At 39.1% G+C, this 15229-nt stretch overlaps 1 protein-coding gene across 2 annotated transcripts in view; it reads left to right on the top strand.

Annotated features, from left to right (window-relative positions):
• Positions 1-15229, top strand: part of DDAH1 (dimethylarginine dimethylaminohydrolase 1) — a 134715-nt gene that overhangs the window by 95050 nt on the left and 24436 nt on the right. For both annotated transcript variants that reach the window (XM_032302590.1, XM_032302591.1), the window contains exons 3-4: positions 6085-6158; positions 7188-7307. In XM_032302590.1, coding sequence (XP_032158481.1) covers positions 6085-6158; positions 7188-7307 — 194 coding nt within the window. The remainder of the gene's footprint in view (positions 1-6084; positions 6159-7187; positions 7308-15229) is intronic.

A 15229-nucleotide genomic window follows, 5' to 3' on the forward strand; every position in this document is an offset into this window, starting at 1 on the left:
CCAGATTCATCCTAGTTATACTGATAAGCAAGACAATCAATAATAATTTTTAATTTATAGTGAGAGTTTATTTTACCCTGAATGTCAGAGAATCAATACCTGTTTCATAGATGTAACCCTGCCAGCAAGCGCTGGTTCCCAGGGATTTGCAAATGTAGCCCAGGTGGCCCCATTGAAAATATGAAGCTTCTTAGAAGTCTAATATTTGGCTGATGTGAATTTTATATTGAATCCCTTATATAGAGAGAAAATATAACCATCTTCATTTTAATCTAAACGTACTGTTTTGTGTTACTTACATTTTGATATAATTAATGTTCTAGGAGGAGGAGAGGTATTTATTCTGTGATATTTGCGTAGTCCCTTGCTCAGTGTCACATACCTATGGGTGGGGCCACTGTGTCGCTGAGCTCCAGGTGGCACCATTCTTATCACAGGCTTATGAATAGTACCCCCCTGGAGTTGTGCAGTGCACGACCTGGGCTACTGTTGTCACAGGCAATGGCCCTGCCTCTGGGGCATGAAGTGTACACCCACTGAGCCATAAGAACACAGAACAGGGGATCAGGGAGGCCTATGCTGCATTCTCAACTCTGGCCATGTCCAAGCAGACTCAGGCATTCTTCCAAATCTGCCTAGTAAGTTTCCCTTGGAATATTCTTTGTGTCTCCCATTGATGGCACTTTTCATTCTTTTTTTTTTTTTTAATTTTATAATTTTTTATTTTTTATAAACATATATTTTTATCCCCAGGGGTACAGGTCTGTGAATCACCAGGTTTACACACTTCACAGCACTCACCAAAGCACATACCCTCCCCAATGTCCATAATCCCACCCCCTTCTCCCAAACCCCCTCCCCCCAGCAACTCTCAGTTTGTTTTGTGAGATTAAGATGGCAGCACAGAACAACAGCCTGTTTCTCTTAGAAAATAGGCTTTTGTGAAAAGCTAGATGTGTAAATCATGCTTCCTTACAATAAAACTCTTTTTTTTTTTTTTTACCAGAACAGAGCCATATAATAAATAATAAATAACTTCTTATAAGCAGGTACTGATAATATTTGAAGTGTGTTTTAAAACAAGCTGTGTTCACAGCCATTTAGCTGTTTAACAGCTGAGCTGAACAGATTCCCTAAAATCTTCTCATGTTTTGGCTCAGCCTATTCTACAGGAACCTCTTCCTTTGGTCAGAGATCTTTCCATAACATTTCAATCCTGGTGTTTTTGCCTCAACTTCTCATTAGGTACCTAAGTAGTGAGGCTTGCCTTTGACACTATCTGTAAGCTTATTTTGGTAATATTCAATCCTTAAGTTAATATCTTGAAAGTTCTTTTATTCAAAACTGAGATCATGTTGGAACATCTGCTTGGCACTTCATTCATGCCTGATGCCTGGTCCTGCCTTCTGTTTCCTACTTCTCAATTTTTTCTTTTCCTTTCTTAATTGTGGTAAAATACATAAAACGTGAAGTTTGTCATCTTAACCATTTTTAAGTATACAGTTCAAGTGGCACTAACCACATTTACCCTATTGTGCAACCCTCACCACTCAATTTTTTGATTCAGAAGAGTTGGGAAAGGAAGAAAATCTGTAGCACTTTCCATGTGTTCTGGGTCCTCTTCCCTTTGTAACTCAGAGCTTCATTAATAGTCGATCAAGAAGTGGACAGAAGGAAAGCAGCTATCCAACTCCAGTTCCACTGGGAATCTTATGAGTCAGGCCAGCAGCTACTGTCAGAAATTATTGCAATCCTATTCCTCTGAAATGGACATCAGCTTATCTCTATTTTCATTTTTTTTTTATTTTTGTGAAATATGGAGCAAATAAAAAAAAAGAGTTGTAAATGTCTATGCACACTTTAAAGACCAATGATAAAATGAGCACCTGCTGTCTGCCACCTGGCCTTAAGAAATAGAATATTGCCACGACCATAGGAGCCCCTCTCCTCTCAGCCTGTCCTGCATTTTGTATTAATCAGTACCTTCGACTTTTGCCTCAATCTAAATTACATGTTGTTTAGTTTTGCTTGTCTATACTCTAGGAACTAGTCTGTGATTTTTCTGCTTTTGCTCTAGCTCGATGCTTCTAGCTATAGCTCTTTGTCTTCACTGCTGTGTGGTATTCTATGGTTAAGAATTTCCACAATACATTTATTCATTCTATTACTGATGGATATTTGAGTGTTTTCCAGTTTTTTTCAATCATCTTCAGTGATGCTATGGACGTTCTTATGTGTGTGTCTTGGGAATGTGTATAAGAATTTCTTTAAAGTAAACAGCTAGAAATGGAGTTTCAGGTGATAAACTCTTTTTGCTCCAGTGAAATGTATATGATCTTCTCCTTGAATCTATTGATGTGGTTAATTGCACTAATTGATCTTGCTGATATTGGATCAGTCTTTCATCCCTGGGCTGAAGTCAAACTCCGCTTTGATATACTCTCTTTCTGCTACAGTGCTGGATTTCGTTTGTTAATTTTTTTTTTTGAGAGTTTTGTTTTTGTGGCCTGTAATTTTTCTTGCTTGCTTTCCTTTTCTGGCTTTGAAAAAAGAAATATCTTAACCTCATAACATGTATTAGGGAATATTTCCTATGTTTCTGTTCTCTAGAATCAGTACTATTTAAATTGTGCATTCCTTGAACTTTGGGAGAACTTACCTATAAACAGACCCTGTTGGCCAGGTACTTTCCTTGTGAGGAGATTTTAAACGGACTCCATTCCTTTAATGGTTCCATGTCTATTGAGTGTTTTCTGAGTCAGCTTTTGTGAATTCCGTTTTCTCATATTTTATCTAAGTTTTCAAAATGTTGGGTATAAACTTCTTCATATCTTCTTAATATCTGTTTAAACTTCACAGCATTATAGCTATGTCCTCTTTTCATTCTTAATGTTTACTTATGCCTTCTCTTTTTTTCTTTTATGTCAGAGATCTTTCTTTTTTTTTTTAAGATTTTTTAAAATTTATTCATTTGACAGACAGAGATCACAAGTAGGCAGAGAGGCAGGCAAAAAAGGGGTGGGGAAAGCAGGCTCCCTGCTGAGCTGAGAGCCCAATGTGGGACTCAATCCCAGGACCCCGAGATCATGACCTGAGCAAAAGGCAGCGGCTTAACCCACTGAGCCACTTGGGCACCCCAGAGATCTTTCATTTTCATTCATCTTTTCAAAGAACCAATTTTGGGCTTTGTTGAATTCTCTCTGTCTCATATATTTCCTTTCCTCTTCCAGTTTCTGTCCTTAATTCTTTCCCTCAAATTTCTTTGTTTTTATTCTGTTCCTTTTTTCTTAAAATTTGAATTTGGAAGTTTGTCTCTTTAATGTTGAACCTTTTCTCATCTTAAGGCAAGCAGCTAGAGCTGTATAACTTTCCCTTCAAGTACTGCTTTAATTGAATCCTTTGTGTTTTGATATATATTTGTTATCATTAGTTTTAAATGTCTTCCAGTTTCCATTATGATTTATTCTCTGACTCATTTATGGGTAATGGTGTTATATAAAAAACATATCAGTCATTATTGTAAGTTCTTGGAGATGCCATCTTATTACTCTGATAGTTAATAAGTGAAGGAAAGATTCAGGCATTTAGCTATCTTTCCTTTACTAATTCTATTTCAAGTGACCAAATACTTGATTGAGAAAGTGTTTGGTTTTTGGTTGTTTTTTTTTTTTAAGAATTCTAGTCAGTAAATGTAGATCCCTAATAAAATAATGGATCTATGTAATGATCACCCAAGGCTATTAAAACCTTTATATGAAAGCTTAATGGGGAGTTTTACAATGGATGGATCAGACTGATACCCCTTGAACACACAGATTATTCTGGTATCACCGACAATGTGGCTGTCAGTCATGTGCTTCATGATGTGATACAACAGTACAGCCCCACCTCTGAAGTAGTCCTAGCAAAGAAAAAATTTTTAACAAGAATCTAGTTAAACATCTCCATGAAACTATCATCTTACTGAACATACAAAGGACAAAGGAACAGTTTCATGTTAGATGATACACAGGGAAACAACCAATCAGATCCAGAAAGTAGGATCATCAGTAGGTCAAATGACATGGGAAAGGGGGAACTGATAACAGAGAAAGTCGACATAACAGACCCAACAACAACAAAAATGTTTTTTGATATTTCAGTTCCAGAAGTTCTTTTATTTCCATCAGAAAGACTATTTAGGAATTGGGGGGTGCCTGGGTGTCTCAGTCGGTTAAGCATCTGCCTTCGGCTTGGGTCATGATCCCAAGGTCCTGGGATTGAGCCCCACGTGGGCTCCCTGCTCAGTGGAGAGCCTGCTTCTTCCTTTCCCTCCTCTCTTCTTGTGCTCTCTCTCTCTCTCTCTGTCAAATAAATGCAATCTTAAAAAAAAGAAAGGCCATTTAGGGGATATAGTCTACCATACTGCCAGAAACAGAAGTCTAACTGACTTTTTAAAGAGATAGGCAGTTTGCTTTTCTTTGTGCTTTGCTACCTTAGTCTTTTAAAATAAAAATAGTGCACATGCCCTCTTATAAATTTGTTTAAATTTGCTTAATCCACTAAATTTTTTCCTAAAAAATTATATATAAATCTATTTTTATCTAGAATAATTAAGGAAATTTTTAAAATTTCAGCTGATATTTTAAAAAGATTTTATTTATTTATTTGACAGACAGAGATCTCAAGTAGGCAGAGAGGCAGGCAGAGAGAGAGAGAGAAGGAAGGAATTAGGCTCCCTGCTAAGCAGAAAACCCAATGTGGGGCTCGATCCTAGGACCCTGGAATCATGAACTGAGCTGAAGGTATTGGTTTTATCCCACTGAGCCACCCAGGGACCCCCAGCTGATTTTTAAATAAAATTATACTTTTCTCAGATAAAATATCTTTCCCTTAGATTTGTAGGTAGTTGAGTTTTCTCAAGGAACAACACAGACACACCATTAACAAACAAAACAAAAACAAAAGCCTGTCAATGTGCCACCAAAGTGTCCTCTGTCTGCCAAAAGCATAAGCCTTTGGAAGTTATCATAATGTCATTTGACCTGGGTCATTTACTTCTTTTTTAAGGACATCATGAGGATTAATGTTATAACATTTGTAAAGTCTATCAAGCAATTCTTTCTACATGATTTTGCTTTTTATACTTTAATGTTCTGGATCAAAATATACTGATTTCTCTTTGAATATGTTTTCACATTACATGTAGAATTCTTTTTCAAAAAATGAAAAAGTTAAGAATCCTCACAGTTATATATTGTTTAATATTATCTACTATAATTGTTTGCTTGCCTCTCACCAGGGGACCATTTTTACTTGATGTTTTGCCTTCTGAGAAGAAAATTTATGAAATTTCAGAAAAGCCAAATGACTAGAAAGTTCCATCCTCCTTTGCAAAATAGGTATTTCTGACATTTTGACTTGAAACAACAAATAAGAGTTTTAAGGACATCTCTTTAGAGGTCAGGCCTAAAGACCAGTCATCCCTAAACTCCCTTTATGCATATAGTTTCCTCAACCTTTACATCATCATTATAAGAAAAGGAATCTGACTTCATCATGAGTATGTGATATTATTCTTTTAGGGAAAAAAGGGGAAGCATTACTAACTTGTCATTGCAAGTTACTTAATTTTGTCATTGCAATTACTTAATTTTTTATTACACATGAAGATGTTTAATTTTGTTATTTCCTAAGTGGAACATTCATTCTTTTATTGTACTAAAATTATAAGACATAAAACCTATCATTTAATTATTTTTAAGTGTATAGTTCAGTGTGCAACCATCACCACCATCCATGTCCAGCACATTTTCACCTTCACACACTGAAACTTCATACCTACCACACTGACTTCCCAGTTTCTCCTCCCCTGAGACCATGGAAGCCACTATTCTACTTTCCCCCTCTGTGACTTTGAAAAAGTTTCTTTCTAAGGATGGTAGTTTGAAATCAGATCTGTATAAAGAGAGTAGAGTATAAGCTCTCTTCCTTCTGTGGTAGGAAAGAACTGTGTGATGCTTTAACTTTATTATTTACAGATAAAGAAACAGTATGCCATCACTGGTGCCATGTACTCACTGTGTTCCATGACATTTATTATAGGCAGAGAATTTTTTGTTGGCCTTTCCAAAAGGACAAATCAACGAGGTGCTGAAATCTTGGCCGATACTTTTAAGGTAGGTAAAGTTAGACCATTGATGCCTGGTATACAATAATTAATAAGCATTCATAGACACATTGAATCAGCATGTCATGAATAATGGTATCTATATGTTACCAGCTCTGCAAAATAATTTTTAATATTAGTACATTTGCTAGAAGTTTTAAGAGCTGTCAAACTCAGATTTCTCAATAAATAGGCTGCATTGAGCTACCATAGCCATAAAAGACAAGGTTTTGGACATCTTCTGTTTTTTTCCCCACTGTAAAATCATGCAGCTACCTGACAGATTTCCTGCACAATAAATGACGTCCCCCAAAATCTGGAGACCCTGCTGACTCAAACATGAAACATGGATTTTTCACAGTGGAATCAAGGATCACTTGTACTTAGTACCTACTATGTGCTGGAAACTGGTCTAGATATTACATATCTTCTCAAGGTCCCTTTACTCCATTGATTATTAATAGATTGGCTTGGCTCACCGGACTGTGTAGGAAGCTCTTCTACCCTTGAGGACATGAGGCTCTAGTTTGCACAGGATATTCCGACATAACTTTCCAGAGTAACCCACTCCATGGATCAACCAGCAAATCTAGCTGTTGACATAATCACATATCTGGAAGCAGGCTCAGCACTTTCTTCTTAAAAGTAGTCTCTATTGGGGTGCCTGGGTGGCTAAGTCAGCTAAGTGTCCAACTCTTGATTTTGGCTCAGGTCATGACTGATCTCAGGGTCCTGAGATGGAGCTCAACTTGGATGCCCAGCATGGAGCCCACTTAAGATTCTCTCCCCTTCCACCTCTGCCCCTCCCTACCCCCATGCATGTGCTCACTCTCTTTCGCGGGGGGGGGGGGGGGGCGGTGGGAGTAGTCTAAATAGTCTTTATTTAACTGGCAACACCAAAACCTACAGATCCCAGTTTTTCTTCCGATATTCAGGGCCCTTGGTAGCCACCCTAGAAACAGCCATGTTTGGGGCAGGGTTAAATCAGTTTTAGAACTATTCTGCAATGCCAAACTGCTTGTTTCTATTACGCACATAGGACTATGCCGTCTCCACAGTCCCAGTGGCTGATGCTTTGCATTTGAAGAGTTTCTGCAGCATGGCTGGGCCTAACCTGATCGCAATTGGATCCAGTGAATCTGCGCAAAAGGCCCTAAAGGTAGATACAAAACTTTGCTCCTTCAAAATGCAGCCGGCAATGCCTGCCGCATGGTTTTTCTCATTCTGTCTACTGGGTGGGCAGCAAGCAGCAGTGGCGGGCTGAGAACAGGCTGGTACTCAAACTTTCTCAGATCAACACTGTGGTGACCTCTCATTCATTGGGAATCAAGAACACCGACTGTAAGAATGGATGTAAGAACTCTTCACCGCTGAACTGTTCATACACCAGGGATCCTCGAAAGGCCATGACTTAGAATAAGAAAAACCAAGAACATCACAGTTCCTTTCTCTGGGGAAAAGGAAGACATGCCACCAGTAGCACTTTCCTTAAGTAAGATAGTACACAAGGGGATATTATATTATTCTTATCCTTTTGTGTGTCTGAAATATTTCATAATAATCTTTTAGAAAAACATGATTCAGAAATACATAAAAAATATAACTGCTTGCATCTGGAATACTAAAATTTTAGGACAAGAATTTGTCTCATTTCACAGGTGAGACTAGGAAAGCCCCCCAAAAAAAATTACGATTTGCCCAAATCACAGAGCTAGGTCAAGAGTGGAAGTCATCGAAACCTTCCACTGCGACGTGCTTTTCTTTCTCTGTAATAGCCCCACAAGATGACCCAGACCCTCCATCATGCCAAAGACCATGTCTGTTTTGCTCACCATTGTTCCCTTTCATGTTTGGCCCATGGTGGACCCTTACTAAATATCAGATGAATGGACGAATAAGTAAATGAGAGAGGTGATATTATTTCCATTTTGCAGATGAGAACTAGATCAAATGACTCACCCCAAGCCACAAGTCTAACACTACATGGTGGGCTGGGATTACCATCTCTTCCTCACGATTTATGAAAGGACCAAAGACAGAAGCTTCTTTCAGGCAAAGAGAGGAAATCTGTGTGTCCCAAGGTGCAGAGTTAATTTTTTTGCCCTTTCAGGTCTTTACTTGTCTATCTCAGTACTAGCCTTGGTGCATTTTATCTCAGAAAAAATCCTGGCTTTCCAATTGCTGAGTTCCCGCCCCCCGACCCTGGACTTCCTGTAGCTTCCTCAGCCTGCTCTCCTGGCCTTCCTAGCTTCCTTTACTCATATTGTATCTTTGATTGCATGCCTAGGACTTTTAATAATTACTGCTAAACAGCCTGCTTCAGAATTTGAATTAAGTGTTTTTATCTGTGTTTCCTTTAGAGAATGTCTCTTGTTTGTTCATCTGGAAGGCTGACTCCACTTTCCACATACAGGAAAGGTGATGTCTTGAAAAAATATTTGATAGATGGTAAAAAATATCTGATAGATGGTATCACTCGAAGGACCTAGGAAGATTATTTTTCTCCTCAGGGACTAACTGTGGTGTCTATCTGTGGCAGCTGGGTTGGTCGGCCCATGTCTGAGATTGAGTATAAGGGAAGGAGAGGGCTGAAGCTGGCCTATCCTGTGCTCTTGTTAATTAGCAGATGGAACATCCTCTGGGTAGACAGATTATAAAAAGTAGCTCCGTCTGCAATTCTGGGTAGACTAGATCCCTAACTCAAAGAGCTTGATTCCTAACTCAGATAGGACCCTAACTTAAATAGTCTGGAGAAACTAACACATAATGAACTAAGAGATAATACAATATGGTTAACTAGCAAAACACTGTGTGAAGTAGCCCTAACTGCTATTCACAAGAGAGGATGGAGCTCCCTGGGGGCCGGATATTCAAAGAGAACCTTATAGACAAAAATGGGGCTAGAAGGGTTTGCCAAGGCAGGATTCAGTGAGACAGTGTTCCAGGTGGGGGACGCAGTATAGACAAAGACTGAGCCAGATACATACAGGAGATCTGAGCAAACTAGTCCAACTGATAAAGAGTTTTCCTATGGGCTCCTGGAGATACGGTTGGATGGAGTAGGTGAAGTCTGAAGAGGTAGCGACTTAAAAGTGAGGAAGAAGATGAGTTTATCTCCATGAAGCAGGAGTCTGGGCTTCTGAACAGAAGGGTCTATACTGCTATAGAGATGTTAGACCACCATTCCTTTCAGGAAAAAAAAAAAAAGTTGGGGGCGGGCGAGAAGGAGGGAGAAGATGCTACAATCAGAAAAGAGGACCACTGATAACTTAGAAAAAGAAAGCCAAACCCCAAGTCCCATTGTATGCCTTGGATTCACTACCATTTCTCCACTCCTCTTTCCCATCTCATCATCAAGTCAAGTCCTCTAAGATCACTTCTTTTAAGGGCATCTGGTGTGGACTTTATAGTCCTCGTTCTTGTAGAATTTATTTGAGTTGGTGTTAATAATGATGTTCACTCTATACTTGAAACCTTCTGTGTCAGAAGCTATAAATAATCCTCACTTAGTGGAATGGTGTTCACTTTTCGGAGATCCTATTTTCCATCAGCAAATGTGCTTCCTAAACTATGGGCCCGTAGAGTTGGCAAATATCCACCTGCCGTGTTTACAGCATCACAGAGTCTCTCCTTGTCGTGAAAGCCAAGGAATAAATTAAATGGAAGAATAGCGAGATCTCCATGCAGGCGTGTTCTCAGGTCGGAACTAGGTGGTTTGCTGAAATTCCCATTTAGTGAGCGGAATTGTTTATGTATTTGAGAACAGTTTTGGCTCTTGTATTAGAAAAGTCAATAAAATTGATAGTGTGTTAATTCCTACTACTAATTTGGAGATAATAATACTAGTATAAGTAGGCAGAAAGACAAATGGATAGAGACAGACCATTTGCACATAGTGAAATGTATCCGTTTTATTTTTTTCCATTTTATAGGTAAAAATACTGAGATCTGATTAAATAAAACATTTTACATACAGTCCTCTGGAATCAGGTTTCCCAGGCCTTAATTTTCCTCTCCCCAATTGTCCACCCCACTCCATACTCATTCTTTGTTTTCCAGTTATTTTGCCATAAATTTGTTTCAGCTGTGCTTCTTCTCTCTCCTCCCCTCACTCCAACTACGCACTACCTCTTCACATTTCTGCTGTGGTGTCCAGGATCTGACTTCTGATGAAAGGTCTGAGTTTAGTCCCAGATGTCTGTTTTTCCCTTACTGATCTTGATGTCTCTATAGAGAAGCTCGTGGCCACTTGGGCATCTCTTTGAAGGGCATAGCACCTAAACAGAGGTGAACTGTATCTTCCTGCGCCGTATACTGAGAGCTTGAGTACTTCCCACATCTGTTACTGGTTGCTGAATACTTGCTTCTTTCAGAGCCAGAAAACTACTTCTTATATATTCATGCAAAGCAGAGAGTCCAAGGGTTTCTAGATAGTCTTATTGCATTTGAAACACTTTGTAATGTGTTGCAGTCGATTCTTGGTTAATGAAGTAGAATCTTACAGAGATCGTCTCATACCTGTCTAAGTTGTAGTAGATTTAATAGTGTGTGCATTGTATATTTAAATGAAATCATCAAGCTAGGAAGACTTTAGTGACTCTCTGCTGAAAAATCCAGAACACGTTTAACACAGGGCACTTTAAATACACATTTAATAAAGAGTATATTTAATGAAGGGAAGGAAGAAAGGAGGACATATTAGTACTGCATTTTACTGCTGATACAACCAAGGTACTGGAGGTTGACTTGAGCAAATACCAAGACATTTAACATCAAGTCTTATCCTAGAAATACTATTATCTCAGCAAAATCCATCTTCAGAGCAACCTGTCTATTCTATAGTTCCCCCCCGCCAACACTTTGTATTATTCTGCATGTTCCTCTGGGTATACCTTCATCCTGCCCTTCTGGCTAGTGTAAGATTAATTAATTCTTGCACAGGCAATAGACCTATTAGTACTCTTGCAGAAGGAATGTTTGCCTTCTCAGAGATAATGAGAACTCCAGTTGCTGCACATCTATAACTGCTGGTCACAAACATAATTGGAGCAAAAGAACTCAATCACCAAGAAATACATATTTCTGGGGTGCCTGGGTGGCTCAGTCAGTTAAGCATCTGCCTTCAGTTCAGGTCGTGATCTCAGAGTCTTGGGATCAAGCCCCATCTCAGTCCCACATGGCATAGGGTTCCCTGCTCCACAGGGAGTCTGCTTCTCCCTTTCCCTCTGCCCCGCCCCCTCTGCTCTTGCTGTCTCTGGCTTTCTCTCTCTCAAATAAATAAATAAAATCTTTTAAAACAAAATTTAAAAGTAAAAAAATACACAGATTCTATTAGTCCTTCATTTAAACAAGAGACAAAACTATGCTATCAACAGAATAGTGGTCAGAATAGTGGTAATTTAAGGAGTGAGGGAGTCGAATAGCTGAGGGGGCTACTTTGTATGTTTAATTTTTTTTTAAGATTTTATTTATTGATTTGACAGAGATCACAAGTAGGCAGAGAGTCAGGCAGAGAGAAAGGAGGAAGCAGGCTCCCTGCTGAGCACGATGCGGGGCTCCAACCCAGGGTCCCGGGATCATGACCTGAGCCGAAGGCAGAGGCTTTAACCCACTGAGCCACCCAGACGCCCTGTATGTTTCATTTTTAAAGTGTACAAAAATACGTATATAATGTATTATTGGAAGTGGGCTGAGATTAACTTACATAAATAATTTTCCAATAGTGGGATCTAACTCTTAAGCCTCTGCATTACCTTCTACATGATTCCTGTCTTTACTGCAGACTATCCTCTTTTTATTGTATTAATTAAGAAAAAAAAAGACAAAGGTCGTACTCCTTGAGCAACAGCTCCCCATTTTCCCTCCCCCTAGCTCTTATACCTTAAATATATACAGGTTTTAACTGTCAGTTATACCTCAGTGAAACTGGGGAGGCAAAGGCATGGCAAAGAGTAAATCTGCACCACATCCCATCCAATTTTTCCTAAATCCATTCCAAAATCTACTTCCTTTCCAGGAACCTGGATTAATTACATGCTCTCTGTCATAAGAGGATAGACTGTAATTCCTGCCCTCTGGAGGGACTCACTGTATTGATTTTTAACTCAATCTCCTTGGTAGCATACAGTCCTCCGGTCAGTTAGGGGGAAAAAAAAGAAGGGAAGAAAGGTGAACAAAGGGAGGAAGGCAGAGAAGATGGGAGAGATGGGAGGAGGTGGGGGAGTGACATTGAGCTAAAACTTTCCCCAGCTGGGGGGGACTTTCTCCCCAAGCTGGGGGGTTCTGCCATCTGCTGGCCAGGCAGCAAGGAGCTCACCCTTGCCTTCCTAACCCCTTGTGGAAACCAATTCTTTTCCCCTTTTGGTATCTGCAGTTTTGTTTGTTGGCTTTTTTTTTTTTTTTTTTTTAAGCTTAATAAGTCCATTCTTTTGTATCACGATGAATTATTATTTTAAAATGCTTTTGATAGAAGTACTGAAAGGATGTGGTAAGAAAAGAATTATGAGATCACCGCTCCTTTTTTGTGTGTCTTTGTCATGTAAATGTAGCTGAAAGCTAGTAAGTGGCATTTCAGTAGACTTGTAATTTTAAATTGACGCTCATAATGTATCTTGATGGAAATGTCTTTTGGTTTCTTATCTACTTCCTGAGATAACTAGCTGCATTTGTAAGATTCCTTGAATGAGCACATGGGCTGCTTTGCAGCTAATTTAAATTACATAGCACAAAGCATGTTTTTCTCTTTTGAATGACTAACTATATAATAGAGGTCACTCAGACAGTATTTCCTCTCATTTTTTTGACTCAGCTTCAGCATTGATTTTATGTCCAAAAATGTCCATGTTATTTTATAGATGGTCATATAAAGAAAGAAGATGGAAAAACCCTTAATGTGTTTGGATTTTGTATGTTTTTTTATTGCCTGGAATTTCCTTTGATGACAACTGGAACAACAAATAGCAAAAACTAAAAGACAGAATGAGAGGTAACTAGTATCAACAGGGTGATTGAAATGGAAAAATAAAGACTCTGCATTTCAAGTTGTTGTTGTCGCAGGGAATTACAGTGTGTAGCCACAGAATTTCCCACTTTGGGTCTTTACTGTGAAATGCATGCTGACAATCCCATTGTGGGTTTAATTTAGTCTTATTATTTGGTTGTCTGTTCCAGTTGTATTCACCAGATCCACAAAACAATGATTAAAAAAAGAAAAAACTACCATGCCTGAATTAAGAAATTAACAGAAAACCAAATAGCCTCTGAGTTTGTAACAACTGTTGATGCTGCTTTTCCTGGCAGCAGTTGTCTTATCTGACGATATTCCCAGAGCTGTATGCCAACAAGACTGGGGTGGCCAAAATAAAATACTTGGCATAATAGGGCCATAAATAATCTGAAGCTATGAGATCAAAACAGCCATGCTGAATTTCGGCACCAGTTCCAAAGCAGGAAGAAGGCAAAATTGGCCAAGTAGGAGAAAGAGAATAATAATAGTGTTTTTTATTCTCTTGAGCTTTCAAGAAAATTTCAGAGAAAAAAGAGGAAGAAATTACATTTAAAGTGCTGTTCACTCTGTCCATTATACGATGGGACATTGATAAATATTCAGCAGGCTTTGTGGGATGTTAGAGGGGGAATTCAAGCATCTGTTGGATGGCCTTTGAATCCAAGACTCTTCCTTTCAAGAGAAAAGGCCTAAGTGACCTTAAATTAGTGGTTTTTAATGAGAGGTGTGGCTTAAAAACCACCTGAGGAGCTCTAAAAACACACTGACCTGGACCTGCCTCAGAAAATCCTAATGTTCTGGGTCTGGATCGCATCTCCATTTCTGAAAAGCTCTACAGGTGATTCTGAAGCACAGACCAGTTGAGAGCCATGGCCTTCAAGGATTTCTGCAAATTTCAAAAGCATCTACTTAGAATCCTGAATAATGCATACCTGAAGAAACCAACTATATATCATAGGTACAAGGGTATGTATTCCACGTTTCAATAAAAGTAGAGCAAGTGTCATGATTAAAGCCATCAAAAGCTAGAAACTCCTTACCTTTTTGCTGCCTAGAGTTCAACATTGTGTGACTTAAAATATAATACCTAACTAGATAGTAACTCAAATGCCATCATCTACTCCATTTGGCATGCTGAAATTCCTTATTAAAATGTTTCAAATGACCAAAAATTGCTCCTATCATTTTCTGAGGACAGGATATTTGCCTTTGACTCATGTTTCCATACCCCCTCCCCTAACACACACACACACACACACACACACACACACACACACACGGAAAAATCTAATAGGACCTGATCTCTGGGTGTGAAGATTTGTGCCAAAGAGACAAAAAGGTTAAACTTCACGCCATTACTGATGTTAAACAAGAACTTACGTTTCAAAATAATCATGTTGATTCTAGTAAAGAAGCGATGTTATCTAAAGAGCCAAAATGGCATTAAGTGCTAAGCTGGTAACTTAGAATCCCAGTTCGTGGGTATCCTTCTGGCTCTGCCACCAGCTCTCCCTGTGTGACCCTGTCTCCTGTACTCAGTCTCATCCTGAGCAAACAGAGTTGAATCAGCCTCACTAGGAAATGAGAGCTTCATTCCTTCCCATTGGAAGCTTCAGGATGGGCAGTTAAGGTGAAGGACTGTGTCTTGAACATGTGGATGTGCACACACCTGGCAAAAAGCAGCAACCATTTAATTTTAGAACACCAGCCATAGGGATAGTTCCAAAGTGGGTTGACTGTAGACTCTTGACCACAGTGACATTGTTCTTTCAATGGCCATGAGTAATGGGAGACATTTGCATAGCTGAATATCTTCATGCGTGTTTGAGGATAGAAAACCACAGAAGACTCCAACTTAATTCCATTTTTCTTTGAGGAGGCATCAATTCAATAACTATCAGATTGGATATCTAACAAATAACATCATTTTCTAATTTATACATAAAAATCTAATAGGAAAAAAGGTGACACTTAGGGGCACCTGGTTGGCTCAGTCAGTTAAGCACCTGACTCTTGATTTCAGCTCCGGTCATGATCTCAGGGTGGTGAGATTGAGACCTGAGTAGGGCTTTGCA

Source organism: Mustela erminea, chromosome 10 (assembly GCF_009829155.1).
Source record: "Mustela erminea isolate mMusErm1 chromosome 10, mMusErm1.Pri, whole genome shotgun sequence".
Classification (NCBI taxonomy): domain Eukaryota; kingdom Metazoa; phylum Chordata; class Mammalia; order Carnivora; family Mustelidae; genus Mustela; species Mustela erminea.